Source organism: Salvelinus fontinalis, chromosome 28 (genome assembly GCF_029448725.1).
Source record: "Salvelinus fontinalis isolate EN_2023a chromosome 28, ASM2944872v1, whole genome shotgun sequence".
Classification (NCBI taxonomy): Eukaryota; Metazoa; Chordata; class Actinopteri; order Salmoniformes; family Salmonidae; genus Salvelinus; species Salvelinus fontinalis.
Window position 1 is genome coordinate 32,267,954 of NC_074692.1, and position 19,353 is coordinate 32,287,306.

Consider the following 19,353-nt stretch of genomic DNA (forward strand, 5'->3'; position numbering starts at 1 on the left):
GACCTGGAGAAGATTGGTGTCAAGTGTAAACAGAGGGAGACCTGGAGAAGATTGGTGTCAAGTGCAAACAGAGTGAGACCTGGAGAAGATTGGTGTCAAGTGTAAACAGAGTGTGGCCTGGAGGAGATTGGTGTCAAGTGCAAACAGTGTAAGACCTGGAGGAGATTGGTGTCAAGTCTAAACAGAGTGAGACCTGGAGGAGATTGGTGTCAAGTGCAAACAGTGTGAGACCTGGAGGAGATTGGTGTCAAGTGCAAACAGAGTGAGACCTGGAGGAGATTGGTGTCAAGTGTAAACAGTTTGAGACCCGGAGGAGATTGGTGTCAAGTGTAAACAGAGTGAGGCCTGGAGGAGATTGGTGTCAAGTGCAAACAGAGTGAGACCTAGAGGAGATTGGTGTCAAGTGTAAACAGAGTGAGACCTGGAGGAGATTGGTGTCAAGTGCAAACAGAGTGAGACCTGGAGAAGATTGGTGTCAAGTGTAAACAGAGTGAGACCTGGAGAAGATTGGTGTCAAGTGCAAACAGAGTGAGACCTGGAGAAGATTGGTGTCAAGTGTAAACAGAGTGAGACCTGGAGAAGATTGGTGTCAAGTGCAAACAGAGTGAGACCTGGAGAAGATTGGTGTCAAGTGTAAACAGAGTGAGACCTGGAGAAGATTGGTGTCAAGTGCAAACAGAGGGAGACCTGGAGAAGATCGGTGTCAAGTGCAAACAGAGTGTGGCCTGGAGGAGATTGGTGTCAAGTGCAAACAAAGTGAGACCTGGAGGAGATTGGTGTCAAATGTAAACAGAGTGAGACCTGGAGAAGATTGGTGTCAAGTGCAAACAGAGTGAGACCTGGAGGAGATTGGTGTCAAGTGTAAACAGAGTGAGACCTGGAGGAGATTGGTGTCAAGTGTAAACGGTTTGAGACCTGGAGGAGATTGGTGTCAAGTGTAAACAGAGTGAGACCCGGAGGAGATTGGTGTCAAGTGAAAACAGTGTGAGACCTGGAGGAGATTGGTGTCAAGTTTAAACAGAGTGAGACCTGGAGGAGATTGGTGTCAAGTGCAAACAGAGTGAGACCTGGAGGAGATTGGTGTCAAGTGTAAACAGAGTGAGACCCGGAGGAGATTGGTGTCAAGTGTAAACAGAGTGAGACCTGGAGGAGATTGGTGTCAAGTGCAAACAGAGTGAGACCTGGAGGAGATTGGTGTCAAGTGCAAACAGAGTGAGACCTGGAGGAGATTGGTGTCAAGTGTAAACAGAGTGAGACCCGGAGGAGATTGGTGTCAAGTGTAAACAGAGTGAGACCTGGAGGAGATTGGTGTCAAGTGCAAACAGAGTGAGACCTGGAGGAGATTGTTGTCAAGTGTAAACAGAGTGAGACCTGGAGGAGATTGGTGTCAAGTGCAAACAGAGTGAGACCTGGAGGAGATTGGTGTCAACTGTAAACAGAGTGAGACCTGGAGGAGATTGGTGTCAAGTGCAAACAGTGAGACCTGGAGAAGATTGGTGTCAAGTGCAAACAGAGTGAGACCTGGAGGAGATTGGTGTCAAGTGCAAACAGAGTGAGACCTGGAGAAGATTGGTGTCAAGTGTAAACAGAGTGAGACCTGGAGAAGATTGGTGTCAAGTGCAAACAGAGTGAGACCTGGAGAAGATTGGTGTCAGGTGTAAACAGAGGGAGACCTGGAGAAGATTGGTGTCAAGTGCAAACAGAGTGAGACCTGGAGAAGATTGGTGTCAAGTGTAAACAGAGTGTGGCCTGGAGGAGATTGGTGTCAAGTGCAAACAGAGTGAGACCTGGAGAAGATTGGTGTCAAGTGTAAACAGAGGGAGACCTGGAGAAGATTGGTGTCAAGTGCAAACAGAGTGAGACCTGGAGAAGATTGGTGTCAAGTGCAAACAGAGTGTGGCCTGGAGGAGATTGGTGTCAAGTGCAAACAGTGTGAGACCTGGAGGAGATTGGTGTCAAGTGTAAACAGAGTGAGACCTGGAGGAGATTGGTGTCAAGTGCAAACAGTGTGAGACCTGGAGGAGATTGGTGTCAAGTGCAAACAGAGTGAGACCTGGAGGAGATTGGTGTCAAGTGTAAACAGAGTGAGACCCGGAGGAGATTGGTGTCAAGTGTAAACAGAGTGAGGCCTGGAGGAGATTGGTGTCAAGTGCAAACAGAGTGAGACCTGGAGGAGATTGGTGTCAAGTGTAAACAGAGTGAGACCTGGAGGAGATTGGTGTCAAGTGCAAACAGAGTGAGACCCGGAGGAGATTGGTGTCAAGTGTAAACAGAGTGAGACCTGGAGGAGATTGGTGTCAAGTGCAAACAGAGTGAGACCTGGAGGAGATTGGTGTCAAGTGTAAACAGAGTGAGACCCGGAGGAGATTGGTGTCAAGTGTAAACAGAGTGAGACCTGGAGGAGATTGGTGTCAAGTGCAAACAGAGTGAGACCTGGAGGAGATTGGTGTCAAGTGCAAACAGAGTGAGACCTGGAGGAGATTGGTGTCAAGTGTAAACAGAGTGAGACCCGGAGGAGATTGGTGTCAAGTGTAAACAGAGTGAGACCTGGAGGAGATTGGTGTCAAGTGCAAACAGAGTGAGACCTGGAGGAGATTGGTGTCAAGTGTAAACAGAGTGAGACCTGGAGGAGATTGGTGTCAAGTGCAAACAGAGTGAGACCTGGAGGAGATTGGTGTCAACTGTAAACAGAGTGAGACCTGGAGGAGATTGGTGTCAAGTGTAAACAGAGTGAGACCTGGAGAAGATTGTTGTCAAGTGCAAACAGTGAGACCTGGAGAAGATTGGTGTCAAGTGTAAACAGAGTGAGACCTGGAGGAGATTGGTGTCAAGTGTAAACAGAGTGAGACCTGGAGAAGATTGGTGTCAAGTGCAAACAGAGTGAGACCTGGAGAAGATTGGTGTCAAGTGTAAACAGAGGGAGACCTGGAGAAGATTGGTGTCAAGTGCAAACAGCGTGAGACCTGGAGAAGATTGGTGTCAAGTGTAAACAGAGGGAGACCTGGAGAAGATTGGTGTCAAGTGCAAACAGAGTGAGACCTGGAGAAGATTGGTGTCAAGTGTAAACAGAGTGTGGCCTGGAGGAGATTGGTGTCAAGTGCAAACAGTGTAAGACCTGGAGGAGATTGGTGTCAAGTCTAAACAGAGTGAGACCTGGAGGAGATTGGTGTCAAGTGCAAACAGTGTGAGACCTGGAGGAGATTGGTGTCAAGTGCAAACAGAGTGAGACCTGGAGGAGATTGGTGTCAAGTGTAAACAGTTTGAGACCCGGAGGAGATTGGTGTCAAGTGTAAACAGAGTGAGGCCTGGAGGAGATTGGTGTCAAGTGCAAACAGAGTGAGACCTAGAGGAGATTGGTGTCAAGTGTAAACAGAGTGAGACCTGGAGGAGATTGGTGTCAAGTGCAAACAGAGTGAGACCTGGAGAAGATTGGTGTCAAGTGTAAACAGAGTGAGACCTGGAGAAGATTGGTGTCAAGTGCAAACAGAGTGAGACCTGGAGAAGATTGGTGTCAAGTGTAAACAGAGTGAGACCTGGAGAAGATTGGTGTCAAGTGCAAACAGAGTGAGACCTGGAGAAGATTGGTGTCAAGTGTAAACAGAGTGAGACCTGGAGAAGATTGGTGTCAAGTGCAAACAGAGTGAGACCTGGAGAAGATTGGTGTCAAGTGTAAACAGAGGGAGACCTGGAGAAGATCGGTGTCAAGTGCAAACAGAGTGTGGCCTGGAGGAGATTGGTGTCAAGTGCAAACAAAGTGAGACCTGGAGGAGATTGGTGTCAAGTGTAAACAGAGTGAGACCTGGAGAAGATTGGTGTCAAGTGCAAACAGAGTGAGACCTGGAGGAGATTGGTGTCAAGTGTAAACAGAGTGAGACCTGGAGGAGATTGGTGTCAAGTGTAAACGGTTTGAGACCTGGAGGAGATTGGTGTCAAGTGTAAACAGAGTGAGACCCGGAGGAGATTGGTGTCAAGTGAAAACAGTGTGAGACCTGGAGGAGATTGGTGTCAAGTTTAAACAGAGTGAGACCTGGAGGAGATTGGTGTCAAGTGCAAACAGAGTGAGACCTGGAGGAGATTGGTGTCAAGTGTAAACAGAGTGAGACCCGGAGGAGATTGGTGTCAAGTGTAAACAGAGTGAGACCTGGAGGAGATTGGTGTCAAGTGCAAACAGAGTGAGACCTGGAGGAGATTGGTGTCAAGTGCAAACAGAGTGAGACCTGGAGGAGATTGGTGTCAAGTGTAAACAGAGTGAGACCCGGAGGAGATTGGTGTCAAGTGTAAACAGAGTGAGACCTGGAGGAGATTGGTGTCAAGTGCAAACAGAGTGAGACCTGGAGGAGATTGTTGTCAAGTGTAAACAGAGTGAGACCTGGAGGAGATTGGTGTCAAGTGCAAACAGAGTGAGACCTGGAGGAGATTGGTGTCAACTGTAAACAGAGTGAGACCTGGAGGAGATTGGTGTCAAGTGCAAACAGTGAGACCTGGAGAAGATTGGTGTCAAGTGCAAACAGAGTGAGACCTGGAGGAGATTGGTGTCAAGTGCAAACAGAGTGAGACCTGGAGAAGATTGGTGTCAAGTGTAAACAGAGTGAGACCTGGAGAAGATTGGTGTCAAGTGCAAACAGAGTGAGACCTGGAGAAGATTGGTGTCAGGTGTAAACAGAGGGAGACCTGGAGAAGATTGGTGTCAAGTGCAAACAGAGTGAGACCTGGAGAAGATTGGTGTCAAGTGTAAACAGAGTGTGGCCTGGAGGAGATTGGTGTCAAGTGCAAACAGAGTGAGACCTGGAGAAGATTGGTGTCAAGTGTAAACAGAGGGAGACCTGGAGAAGATTGGTGTCAAGTGCAAACAGAGTGAGACCTGGAGAAGATTGGTGTCAAGTGTAAACAGAGTGTGGCCTGGAGGAGATTGGTGTCAAGTGCAAACAGTGTGAGACCTGGAGGAGATTGGTGTCAAGTGTAAACAGAGTGAGACCTGGAGGAGATTGGTGTCAAGTGCAAACAGTGTGAGACCTGGAGGAGATTGGTGTCAAGTGCAAACAGAGTGAGACCTGGAGGAGATTGGTGTCAAGTGTAAACAGAGTGAGACCCGGAGGAGGTTGGTGTCAAGTGTAAACAGAGTGAGGCCTGGAGGAGATTGGTGTCAAGTGCAAACAGAGTGAGACCTGGAGGAGATTGGTGTCAAGTGTAAACAGAGTGAGACCTGGAGGAGATTGGTGTCAAGTGCAAACAGAGTGAGACCTGGAGAAGATTGGTGTTAAGTGTAAACAGAGTGAGACCTGGAGAAGATTGGTGTCAAGTGCAAACAGAGTGAGACCTGGAGGAGATTGGTGTCAAGTGTAAACAGAGTGAGACCCGGAGGAGATTGGTGTCAAGTGTAAACAGAGTGAGGCCTGGAGGAGATTGGTGTCAAGTGCAAACAGAGTGAGACCTGGAGGAGATTGGTGTCAAGTGTAAACAGAGTGAGGCCTGGAGGAGATTGGTGTCAAGTGCAAACAGTGTGAGACCTGGAGGAGATTGGTGTCAAGTGTAAACAGTGTGAGACCTGGAGGAGATTGGTGTCAAGTGTAAACAGAGTGAGACCCGGAGGAGATTGGTGTCAAGTGCAAACAGTGTGAGACCTGGAGGAGATTGGTGTCAAGTGTAAACAGTGTGAGACCCGGAGGAGATTGGTGTCAAGTGAAAACAGTGTGAGACCTAGAGGAGATTGGTGTCACGTTTAAACAGAGTGAGACCTGGAGGAGATTGGTGTCAAGTGCAAACAGTGTGCGACCTGGAGGAGATTGGTGTCAAGTGCAAACAGAGTGAGACCTGGAGGAGATTGGTTTCAAGTGTAAACAGAGTGAGACCCGGAGGAGATTGGTGTCAAGTGTAAACAGAGTGAGGCCTGGAGGAGATTGGTGTCAAGTGCAAACAGAGTGAGACCTGGAGGAGTTTGGTGTCAAGTGTAAACAGAATGAGCCGTGAGCCAGACCGAGTTCTGGATGTGAAATGGAAGTGAATGAGGACGAGTTAAATAAGGTGGAAGGTGTGGTGAAGGACTTGGCACCCGAGCCTCAATGGACATGAGAAGAATCTGGTCCACTAGGAGTGACATTTTTGGAGAAAGTGGATCCTTGCCTTTTGGCGGATCCATTTGTGGTTTCAGGGTGGGTGGGAAAGGAGTTGGGCGCAGTTGAATCGGTGAAGGTAACCTAGGAGACCTGTAGTGGACTTCTGATATTTGTTTTTGTTTCTTCTGACCAGAGGGAGCTGGCGCTCCTTGTCAAGCAACTTGGGTCAAGATTTGTTTCTTGCTTTGCTCTCCATTGAAAGGAGTGATTTTGGGGGTAGTGTTCAGTGTGGAGGTGGAGCAATTGAAGTTGATGATTCCTGGTGTTTGTGATGCCTGTCGTTTGGTGCGACGCATCCCCTGTGATGAGCGTGGTGAAACACAGAGGGGTCAATATCAGGCCTTTTGAGTCAGAGTCTCTACCAGACAAAGTCATGTTAGGATACATCAGTTATCCTGTTAGAGCTTTTGTGCCGAATCCACTGCGGTGTTTCAGGTGCCACGTTTATAGTCGTGTCACATGGCGGAGATTCCAAGATGTGGGAAGTGTGCAGGAGGAAATTGGGATAGAGGATTGTGTCGTTTCAGTGGATAACGTTGTGTGTGTCATGTCAACAGTAGGGGTGACCATGTTCCTGGGGATTGGAAGTGTCCTGTGAGAGAGAGGCAGGTTGAGGTGGCTAGAGTCAAGAGTAGTGCAGAAGGTGTCGTATGCTGAGGCAGTGAAGAAGGTAGAGGAGGATGGGGTCAAGGTTGAGGCATCCTGAGAGCATCCCTGTGAGTAGTAGATCTGTGCCAGCGCAGAGGGATAGGCCAACGAGTGATACACTATATATACAAAAGTATGTGGACACCCCTTCAAATTAGTGGATTCGGCTATTTCAGCCACACCCGTTGCTGAAAGGTGTATAAAATCGAGCACACAGCCATGCAATCTCCATAGAAAAACATTGGCAGTAGAATGACCTTACTGAAGAGCTCCTTGACATTCAACGTGGCACTGTCATAGGATGCCACCTTTCCAACAAGTCAGTTTGTCAAATTTCTGCCCTGCTAGAGCTGCCCCGGTCAACTGTAAGTGGTGTTATTGTGAAGTGGAATTATCTAGGAGCAACAACGGCTCAGCCGCGAAGTGGTAGGCCACACAAGCTCACAGAACAGGATCGGCGAGTGCTGAAGAGCGTTGCACGTAAAAATAGTCCATCCTCAGTTGCAACACTCACCCCTGAGTTCCAAACTGCCTCTGGGGGCAACGTCAGCACAATAATTGTTTGTCGGGAGCTTCATGAAATGGGTTTACATAGCCGAGCAGCCACACACAAGCCTAAGATCACCATGCGCAGTGCCGAGCGTCGGCTGGAGTGGTGTAAAGCTTGCTGCCATTGGACTCTAGAGCAGTGGAAACACGTTCTCTGGAGTGATGAATTACGTTTCACCATCTGGCAGCCCAATGGACGAATCTGGGTTTGGCAGATGCCAGGAGAACTCTATCTGTCCGAACGCATAGTGCCAACTTTAAAGTTTAGTGGAGGAGGAATAATGGTCTGGCGCTGTTTTTCATGTTTCGGGCCCCTTAGTTCCAGTGAAGGGAAAAATTAATGCTACAGCATATCTAGACGATTCTGTGCTTCCAACTTTGTGGGGGAGATGGCCTTTTCCTGTTTCCGCATAACAATGCCCCTGTGCACAAAGTGAGGTCCATACAGAAATGGTTTGTCGAGATCGGTGTGGAAGAACTTGACTGGCCTGCACAGAGCCCTGACCTTAACCCCATCAAACACCTTAGGGATGAATCTGAACGCCGACTGCGAGCCAGGCCTAATCGCCAAACACCAGTGCCCGACCTCACTAATGCTCTTGTGGCTGAATGGAAGCAAGTCCCCGCAGCAATGTTCCAACATCTAGTGGAAAGCCTTCCCAGAAGAATGGAGGCAGTTATAGCAGCAACTCCATATTCATGCCCTTGATTTTGGTATGAGATGTTAGTCAAGCAGCTGTCTACATACTTTTGCTCATGTAGTGTATATGCTTCAGCAAGATTGGCTTCTTAGTGTTCAAAGCAATGGTTATCAACTGTACCGCAGAAATGGAATGTAAATCACAGAGAATAGATGTTGTGGTGGCAGCTGCAGAGAAGTATTTGGGTATAAGAGATTTGACTTCAGAAGATTGACAGGGTGTGTTGAGTGGTGGTGTCCCGTCCTCCCAGGGCGTTGGCATGGTGATGGTGTCCTGTCCTCCCAGGCCGTTGGCATGGTGCACTAACAGATAGGGTCAAAGTAGTGGAATGGGGTAGTGGGTTTTTATTGATTGTAGGGTTAGTTGGGTGTTTTTTAAATATTTCTTTATAGCCTCTGACCTGTTATTAAACGTGATACATAACCTGAATAGAGTATATGTCTTGTCTGTATCATTTCTTCTGAGTCCTAATGTAACCTGTTTATAAAAGCAGCTCCACTGACCCCTTCATGCAGAATCAACAGCTGATCACAGCACTCGGTCTTTGGAAAATAGTTTCTGTGAATTGGAGAAGACATCTGTTTCTCGAGTCCGTCTAATTTCTGGTTTTCAAGACAGTTATTGATTGACTAATGACTTGCAGCAGGTACACATTGAAATATTGCTTTCAAGTAACCCACCACTAGACAATACTGGACATTTCATTGTTTATGTATTTATCAATGAAGGAGCAACAGACAGCTACATATAACCCACACTAAGGTGCATTTTCATACCTTAACAGTTGAACCTGTATATTTACAGTATAAAATATCCACTTGGATGACACAACTGCAAATGGATGAGTAATTTTTTTTTTTTAAATCATCTTATACGATCTTCCCTTATACAAATAAAACATATCCCTTCCTGACATTAACATAAAAAGTCTAAACACAAGAAGAAAACACTCCCAAAAAGCACAAAAGAGCAATAAGGCGAGTCATGTCTAAGGGGAAAAGGCCTTACAGCACACTATGTGGTGTCTATATGTGAGCTCTTCATAGCCAAGGCATTGACCAATAGATACTCTCTTTACTAACTAGTGAGGTGGACCTTGGTTGCAAGTGATCAAGGGAATGTTTGTGTTTTTATTAGCATCAGGATCTGTGCAGTCAGTCACTGAGGAGTACACAGGTGAATGATCATCTACCTGTATTACATCAATATTTCCCTCTGAAACTAATCATAGCCAAATTCTTCACTTTCCATCTTGTTTAAAGTTGTCAAATTCAAAACATCCAACTGATTCTCATTCATCTCCCTCATCGGTCTAATGCTCCTAATGTGAGCCAGTAGTCAGTAGTCATCCCCATTGGTCCTGGTTGGGTAATGAGAATGTGTCAGTGTCCTCCTGCAGCGGAATGTGTCTGAAATGGCCCCCTAGTCCCTATTTAGTGCCCTACTTTTGATCAGAGCCACACTGAGTGTACAAAGCATTAGGAACACCTGCTCTTTCCACGACTGACCAGGTGAAACCTATGATCTCTTATTGATGTCACCTGTTAAATCCACTTTATTTATTTAACTAGGCAAGTCAGTTAAGAACAAATTCTTATTTACAATGACGGCCTACCCCCGGCCAAACGCTAACGACGCTGGGCCAGTTGTGCGCCTCCCTACGACACTCCCAATCATAGCCAGTTGTGATACAGCCTGGAATCAAACCAGGGTCTGTAGTGACACCTCTAGCACTACGATACAGTGCCTTAGACCGCTGCGCCAATCAGTGTAGATGAAGGGGAGGAGACAGGTTAAAAAATGATTTTTAAGCCTTGAGATATGGATTGTTTAAGTGTGTGTACAAGTCTTCTTTTTTTTTACAATAACAACCATACATAAACAAAGTAAACACATTTCAACAAACATCAATGACATCACATCTGCTCAGACCCACATGTTTTCACCGCAACCATATACATCACGTATATCTCACAACCACACCCCCTAAGTGTGCCATTCAGAGAGTGAATGGACAACACAAAATATTTCAGTGGCTTTGAACAAGGTATGATAGTAGGTGGGGGGGTGCAAGACAATATTAGGAAGGTGTTCTTAATGTTTGGTACACTCAGTGTATATTATGCAATAGGGAATAGGGTTCATTTCAGATGTAACCTAGGTGTGTATTATGTGATGTCTGATGACATCATCAGAGCTCGTCGTGGTGCAGTGTTGATGACATCAGAGCTCGTCGTGGTGCAGTGTTGATGACGTCATCAGAACTCTTCATGATTGTGTCTCAGCGGCTCCTGGCTGGGCTGAATGAAGACACCCTCCATAGCCTTCCAGTAGTTGTTCTGGTTGGCAGTGCCCATGCCGTGCACCTCCCTCTGCCCGCGGATGGGGTGGCCGTACTGCTCGCCCGTCACGGTCAGGAAGGCGTCTGTGCCAACGTGTTTGAAGCGCACCGCCTCGTCCCGCTCCCAGATGGAGCCGTCACACTGCACCCTCCACACGTCCAGGTCATCCCCCTCGCCATTCTCACCGAACGCACTCACCTCCTAAAGGTTGATGGACAGCATTGAGGGTTAGTGGTGTTGAGGGTTAGTGGTGCGACCGCTCGCCCCAAACATCCGGTTTGGGGCGAGCGGTCGCATTTGCATTCGCTCTGCATTCGCTCTGCAGGTAGTATAACTTTTATAACTTTTCATTACATTTCATTATAGTACAACGATTTAATTTGTCCAACCTTAGCAATTTCTTCTTAACTAGCTACATAGCCGTCTGTGTATCAAAGATAACTGCGTAATTATCGTATTTCGTCGTCTCGTTGTCCACTGCTATCTGCCCAGCAGCTAGCAAACGTCCACCGTCTACCGAATAGTAGTATAACTTTTCATTACATTTCATTATAGTACAACGGTCTGATTTTCATTTTCATTACAGTACAACGGTTTGATTTGTTTGATCTTAGCTAGCTACATAGCCGTCTTTTATCAAACATAATTGCGTCGTTATTGAGGTTCGCTAGCGAGCTATTTTCGTTCGAAATTAACGCAACGTAGCCATCACTGCTAGCTAGCCAGCTTGCCACCGAAGAGCATTGTAGAAACGATTACAATACAACGGAACGACTTGTTTTGTGTAGTGTTAGCTAGCTACATAGTTTTCGTTGCTAGCTTTGTATCTAAGATAATTGTGTAACTTTGAGTAATTATCGGTTAGCTAGCCAGCTAGTTTCGCCTGCCGCGCTGCTGTCCTCCTACCTAGCCAACACTGCTAGCTAACACTGCTAGCTAGCCAACTTCTACCGAATAGCAGCACTGTAGAAACTTACATTACAACGGAACGACTTGATTAGCGTAGTGTTAGCTAGTTGTCTTTGCTGTCCTTGTATCCATGATAATTGTGTAGTTTAGAGAAATTTAGAGAAACTGTCGAGGTCACCTAGCCAGCTTCACTTTCAACAACGCAGCTACTGCTAGCCAGGCTACTTCACCAGCCAGCAGTACTATATCATTTTAGTCAATAAGATTTGTAATTTTATTGATTTTTTGCTACGTAAGCTTAACTTTCTGAACATTCGAGACGTGTAGCCCACTTGTCATTCTAATCTCCTTTGCTTTAGCGTAGCCTCTTCTGTAGCCTGTCAAATATGTGTCTGTCTATCCCTGTTCTCTCCTCTCTGCACAGACCATACAAACGCCTCACACCGCGTGGCCGCGCCCACCCTAACCTGGTGGTCCCAGCCCGCACGACCCACGTGGAGTTCCAGGTCTCCGGTAGCCTCTGGAACTGCCGATCCGCGGCCAACAAGGCAGAGCTCATCTCAGCCTATGCCTCCCTCCAGTCCCTCGACTTCTTGGCACTGACGGAAACATGGCTCACCACAGATAACACTGCTACTCCTACTGCTCTCTCTTCGTCTGCCCACGTGTTCTCGCACACCCCGAGAGCTTCTGGTCAGCGGGGTGGTGGCACCGGGATCCTCATCTCTCCCAAGTGGTCATTCTCTCTTTCTCCCCTTACCCATCTGTCTATCGCCTCCTTTGAATTCCATGCTGTCACAGTTACCAGCCCTTTCAAGCTTAACATCCTTATCATTTATCGCCCTCCAGGTTCCCTTGGAGAGTTCATCAATGAGCTTGATGCCTTGATAAGCTCCTTTCCTGAGGACGGCTCACCTCTCACAGTTCTGGGTGACTTTAACCTCCCCATGTCTACCTTTGACTCATTCCTCTCTGCCTCCTTCTTTCCACTCCTCTCCTCTTTTGACCTCACCCTCTCACCTTCCCCCCCTACTCACAAGGCAGGCAATACGCTTGACCTCATCTTTACTAGATGCTGTTCTTCCACTAACCTCATTGCAACTCCCCTCCAAGTCTCCGACCACTACCTTGTATCCTTTTCCCTCTCGCTCTCGTCCAACACTTCCCACACTGCCCCTACTCGGATGGTATCGCGCCGTCCCAACCTTCGCTCTCTCTCCCCCGCTACTCTCTCCTCTTCCATCCTATCATCTCTTCCCTCTGCCCAAACCTTCTCCAACCTATCTCCTGATTCTGCCTCCTCAACCCTCCTCTCCTCCCTTTCTGCATCCTTTGACTCTCTATGTCCCCTATCCTCCAGGCCGGCTCGGTCCTCCCCTCCCGCTCCGTGGCTCGACGACTCATTGCGAGCTCACAGAACAGGGCTCCGGGCAGCCGAGCGGAAATGGAGGAAAACTCGCCTCCCTGCGGACCTGGCATCCTTTCACTCCCTCCTCTCTACATTTTCCTCTTCTGTCTCTGCTGCTAAAGCCACTTTCTACCACTCTAAATTCCAAGCATCTGCCTCTAACCCTAGGAAGCTCTTTGCCACCTTCTCCTCCCTCCTGAATCCTCCTCCCCCTCCCCCCCCCTCCTCCCTCTCTGCAGACGACTTCGTCAACCATTTTGAAAAGAAGGTCGACGACATCCGATCCTCGTTTGCTAAGTCAAACGACACCGCTGGTTCTGCTCACACTGCCCTACCCTGTGCTTTGACCTCTTTCTCTCCCCTCTCTCCAGATGAAATCTCGCGTCTTGTGACGGCCGGCCGCCCAACAACCTGCCCGCTTGACCCTATCCCCTCCTCTCTTCTCCAGACCATTTCCGGAGACCTTCTCCCTTACCTCACCTCGCTCATCAACTCATCCCTGACCGCTGGCTACGTCCCTTCCGTCTTCAAGAGAGCGAGAGTTGCACCCCTTCTGAAAAAACCTACACTCGATCCCTCCGATGTCAACAACTACAGACCAGTATCCCTTCTTTCTTTTCTCTCCAAAACTCTTGAACGTGCCGTCCTTGGCCAGCTCTCCTGCTATCTCTCTCAGAATGACCTTCTTGATCCAAATCAGTCAGGTTTCAAGACTAGTCACTCAACTGAGACTGCTCTTCTCTGTATCACGGAGGCGCTCCGCACTGCTAAAGCTAACTCTCTTTCCTCTGCTCTCATCCTTCTAGACCTATCGGCTGCCTTCGATACTGTGAACCATCAGATCCTCCTCTCCACCCTCTCCGAGTTGGGCATCTCCGGCGCGGCCCACGCTTGGATTGCGTCCTACCTGACAGGTCGCTCCTACCAGGTGGCGTGGCGAGAATCTGTCTCCTCACCACGCGCTCTCACCACTGGTGTCCCCCAGGGCTCTGTTCTAGGCCCTCTCCTATTCTCGCTATACACCAAGTCACTTGGCTCTGTCATAACCTCACATGGTCTCTCCTATCATTGCTATGCAGACGACACACAACTAATCTTCTCCTTTCCCCCTTCTGATGACCAGGTGGCGAATCGCATCTCTGCATGTCTGGCAGACATATCAGTGTGGATGACGGATCACCACCTCAAGCTGAACCTCGGCAAGACGGAGCTGCTCTTCCTCCCGGGGAAGGACTGCCCGTTCCATGATCTCGCCATCACGGTTGACAACTCCATTGTGTCCTCCTCCCAGAGCGCTAAGAACCTTGGCGTGATCCTGGACAACACCCTGTCGTTCTCAACTAACATCAAGGCGGTGGCCCGTTCCTGTAGGTTCATGCTCTACAACATCCGCAGAGTACGACCCTGCCTCACACAGGAAGCGGCGCAGGTCCTAATCCAGGCACTTGTCATCTCCCGTCTGGATTACTGCAACTCGCTGTTGGCTGGGCTCCCTGCCTGTGCCATCAAACCCCTACAACTCATCCAGAACGCCGCAGCCCGTCTGGTGTTCAACCTTCCCAAGTTCTCTCACGTCACCCCGCTCCTCCGCTCTCTCCACTGGCTTCCAGTTGAAGCTCGCATCCGCTACAAGACCATGGTGCTTGCCTACGGAGCTGTGAGGGGAACGGCACCTCAGTACCTTCAGGCTCTGATCAGGCCCTACACCCAAACAAGGGCACTGCGTTCATCCACCTCTGGCCTGCTCGCCTCCCTACCACTGAGGAAGTACAGTTCCCGCTCAGCCCAATCAAAACTGTTCGCTGCTCTGGCACCCCAATGGTGGAACAAACTCCCTCACGACGCCAGGACAGCGGAGTCAATCACCACCTTCCGGAGACACCTGAAACCCCACCTCTTCAAGGAATACCTAGGATAGGATAAAGCAATCCTTCTGCCCCCCCCCCCCCCCCCTTAAAAGATGTAGATGCACTATTGTAAAGTGGCTGTTCCACTGGATGTCATTAGGTGAATGCACCAATTTGTAAGTCGCTCTGGATAAGAGCGTCTGCTAAATGACTTAAATGTAAATGTAAATGTAAATGTGTTTGTTACCTGGTTGCGGGACAGTGACTAGCTAAAATAGCGTGTGTGTTGTATTACCTGACTATTGACAGCAGCCACCTAGGGTGTGTGTGTGTGTGTGTGTGCCCACTGCCTCTCTTACCTGGTTGTTGGACAGCGGCGAGCTGAAGTGGTGTGTGTGGAGGTTGCGTCCCGTGGTCATGTGCGTGATGCGGATGGCCTGCCCACACTGGATGGGCACGCCGCGTTGGCAGGTCCCGTTGGGCTTCCCCCGAATCCTCCAGTAACTATTGGCATCATCTGCACTCTCGACGCCCGTCACAGACTGCTGCCCACTGCCTACAGTTTACAAGAAGTCAACAGCTTTACCTCAACCGCCATCTTGTCTTCATTCCCCTCTTCCTAGCCAGAGAGGTGGTGGGTATAATTTGCGGAACGTTCCAACAGAAATCTGTTACAAAAACTTTGTAAAGTACAAGGTTGCCAACAAACAACTCATACAAAAGTAGCATGATCAATTCACCTAGCTGACGAAAAGGCATCAACTCACCACGTAGCTTATTCATAATGTTTGTCCATAGGCGACCAGAGTGAGGACAGACATTTTTCGGGAATAAACGTTGGGAGTGAAAAACTTAATGAAATGGCCTATGACCTACCCAGTATCTTATTCTGCCGCTATACAACTTTGTATACGTTGTTTGTTGGCAGCCTTTTTATTGACAACGTTTCCCCCCCCCCCCCCAACAGATTTCTGTTGGAAAGTTCCACAAATTATACCCCCAGAGAGGTATCAGTTCATATAGAAGACTACAGGGTCGTGTTGTGTGTCTTGTATTGTATACAGCTTCCATATAGTCTGTTCAGGGAACAGTCAAGTAGAGCTTCAAAGCCTAAAAGGTGTAGCCTCAAGAAGACAAAAAAGTAACACTTGGTTTGAATAATAATTGGAGGTCAGTTTTAATTCCACTCAATGACAAGAAATGGCTGGCTACACCTGTAATAGACTACAGTGTTACAGTTAAATCCCTCCTCCTTTGGGTTCTGTTGCGTATTAAGACTACAGTACACCCGTGTCCGGTGCAACTGACACCCCTCTGGGGATGGCAATGGGCAAGATTTGCATGAACAGCGAAGCTTACATTTAGCTGTAAGCTATACTAGGCTAGACCCATGTCTCGATCAGTGGTTTAAAAAAAAAAGAGAAGAAATGTATCCAATAGCCACACTTTAATGTAACCACCTGCTTATTGTGTTGCTATAAAAAAATGTTTCACTATGGATTGATGGGATCCATTGTTGCGACAGTGTTCGCACTCGATTGTGTTCCACTTGATTGATACACCGTAGCGAGCTCGATTCTCGACTAAACAAGGTCGACTGCACATAAATAGCAGCCATATAGACTAACATATAGTGTATGGGTTTTATATACTAATTTAAACGCTTTATACATTTAGCTTAAATCTCTCCTTTTGACTTGTAGCTATGATACGTGCACCAACCGGTTTATTGCTTGCTATAGGTTAGGTTAGGCTTGCTGTATGTGTTCATTGATTGAAACACACCAATGTTATGATTGAACGACATTGATTATTGGTCAATAGCCTAACTGAACTTTGGGATGAAGGTTTATGATGATGGCTTACCTGAGCCGTATTTGACATCATGGGAGTGCAGCCGAACGTTGTGTCTCGTGTTCAGCAATTTCACAAGTGAACCGCAAGTGACATAGTTGAACTCGGACTCCCGACCCTGGCATTTGGACCACAAAAGAACGACCAAAAATGATTTGATGAAGCCGCGGAGAGCGTGAATTAATCCCATGTTTGTGTCTAACCAAGAGCAAGAGGATGTAAAGCTCGAGGACAGGCACTTTCAAACATTAATGCTGATGTAAACCAATAAGAGCTTGACAAGTCCCTGAACACGGAAGTAAAGGATAACACACGCTGTACTGTGATTGGTTGAAGCATTTGTGACGTCATGCATAGTGATAATATATTTGTATGGCGGAAATTAAAATATTGCCAGAAAACTACTGAGGATACAAGATTCATACATTGTTGTAACACACTATTGCCTTTTGTCAGAGGAAAACAACACACGATTGTCATGTTGTTAAAGACTCTAGCGCTCAAGACATAGATGGTTCTCTCTGCTACCGAACGGCAAGCGGTACCGGTGCACCAGGTTTGGAACCAACAGGACCCTGAACAGCTTCTTACCCCCAAGCCATGGGACTGCTAAACAAGGCTGCTTTCACTGACTATGTGCACACACACTAGACTGCTACCTATATGTACTGTACATAGTTACCTCAATTACCTCGTACCCCTGCACATTAACTAGGTACTGGTACTCCCTGTATATAGCCATGTTATTACCTCCTACCCCTGCACATCGACTCGTTACTGGTACTCCCTGTATATAGCCATGTTATTGTTATTTGTTATTCCGTGTTTGTTTATTCCTCATGTCACTATTTATATTTTTTTATCTTTAAGTCTGCATTGTTGGAAACTGACCAGGACGTAAGCATTTAGTCTACGGCTGTTGTTTACCAAGCATGTGACAAATCAAATGTTTTTTTAATGTTTTATTTAGTAGGTAATCAAAGACCACTTGATATTACTTGGGTTTACATGTTTTTAAAATTAATTTTAGTATTTTTATGTGGCCATTGTACACGGACCCCATTGGCCAACCACCATATCATTCAATGACTTCTCTTTCCTCCATATGCACTATATAAAGCTGGACATGTAAAAACGAATTATATTTTCCTTTCACCTGCCCTGTGCTTTCAGGTCAATGATATTAAGGAGAGGAGGAGACAAGAAAAGAAGGTAAGGAGAGAAACCCTACTTCAGACAATTGTGATCTCCAATTGATCAACATATGGCCCTTATACAGTATATACACACACATAGTCCTTTCTGTAAACCTATGAATTAAAAAGCACTATTTGGAGTCAGGTTCTTTAAGATAAAATGTATTACATGTCCCAGAATCTGTCCTTAAGTAGAATGACTTCATGGGACATTTCATTCCGGGCCGACCTATCGTGTCCCAGAGAAAGGGGTGACGATCCTTCCCAGTTTCTGGGAGAGGTATATCTCCCTCCTGGTCTGTCTGTTGAGGCTTGACAGGGCGGCCTGGAGGATCCCCCTCAGAGTCGTAGTGGTAGAGTCCGAACTCCGGGAGCCGCTGCTCACCGGAGGGAGACGGCCTGTGTACCTGTGATGAGGGGTCTGGCCAAGCTTCTGTGAAAAGAGGAGAAATCCGTTATCTATTATGTTATCTAACTACACAGTGCAGTTTAAATCAGGAGTCACCAACCGTCCTCCTGAAGAGCTACTGTATGTACCAGCTTCTGCTCCAGCCCTATACAAGCACCTTATTCAGCCAATCCCGGTTCGAAGGAGCAGATGATTAGTTAGAATCAGGTGTGTTAGATTAGGGCTGGAATGCACCGCATGCACGCGCACACACACACACCTGATTGGGATTGACATTAAGGTCTGAAAAGAACATTCTTTAAAAAATATTTTTTTAACGATCATTTGCAAGAAAATGTAAATGAGCTATTAACACGCTGAGATGCCACATACAGTATTGTCTGCCTGTCAGGGGAAGAAGCAGAAAAAGACTGGAATTGTTTGTATTTTGGTTGTTATCAGTTTCTAAATATCTCAGAGAAGGCTCAACTTGCCTAACTGCCATAAATGCCGTTTTATTTCACCTAATTTTGACTTTCTGCAAGCACAGGAAACTCAGCACATCGGCTTTTACACTATGATATGACTATTAGATGTTCAATATTTCTTTAGATTAAAAAAAAAAGGAATAGTTTCACCATATTAAAACGAGAGTTCCGTTTCATTAACAAGGTTGACCTAAAAATTAGGGACATGTGTTTTTAAAATGAACATTAAACACAAATCACATGCAATAAATGATATTTTTCACAAATTACTTTGTCAAAGCAACAAAAAAGTTAGGGCTTTACAATGAGAGTCAAAACTTCAATAAACTTTAGGGTTAAGTGGGTTAAATAGTAAAAGTCACAGAGGATGGACATTTTAAAATGCTGAATTCTGGCTCTCTAGCAAGTCTTTATTCATATATGAAGAAAATCTGATTTATTGAATTTTCCATCTGGTCTATATTAAATGGTACTTAATTTAATATAGCAGGTGTTTAAAAATGCAATATTTGTGCAAAATTTCTAATAACACTATCAAAAGGACGCAAAGGCATTAAATTCGCGGATATGGAATGACCCATATACTTGAAGAATAGAACTTCTAAATGCCTCATGAGTTTAATTCAACTGTCCCCATCAGAACCCAACATATAAGCTTGTTTTACTCCAATGTTTGTAAACGATGTAAATCTAAACAAACACTATATAACCTCCAGAAATTGTATAATGTTGATATCATGGATGGTCAGTCCTTGCATCCATAGCTCTGTCTATGAATTTGGAAGTGGTTACATTTCTCCAGGCCCATCCCTCAGCCTATTTTACCAAAACAGACACACGCAGGGGATATTGTTTCAACTAATGATTCTAGTTTAAATGTCAATACACACACACACACACACACACACAC

General features: G+C 46.6%; 1 protein-coding gene across 1 annotated transcript; it reads right to left on the reverse strand.

The window, feature by feature from the left end:
- Nucleotides 1-8,706: 8,706 nt before the first annotated feature.
- On the reverse strand, nucleotides 8,707-16,674 carry LOC129826597 (stromal cell-derived factor 2-like protein 1). The gene is made up of 3 exons (XM_055887502.1): nucleotides 16,384-16,674; nucleotides 14,877-15,073; nucleotides 8,707-10,554 (listed from the first exon to the last, which is right to left on the reverse strand). Exons 1-3 carry the CDS (start codon nucleotides 16,559-16,561, stop codon nucleotides 10,270-10,272), a joined length of 660 nt encoding a protein of 219 aa, XP_055743477.1. The 5' UTR covers nucleotides 16,562-16,674; the 3' UTR covers nucleotides 8,707-10,269.
- Nucleotides 16,675-19,353: the final 2,679 nt, after the last annotated feature.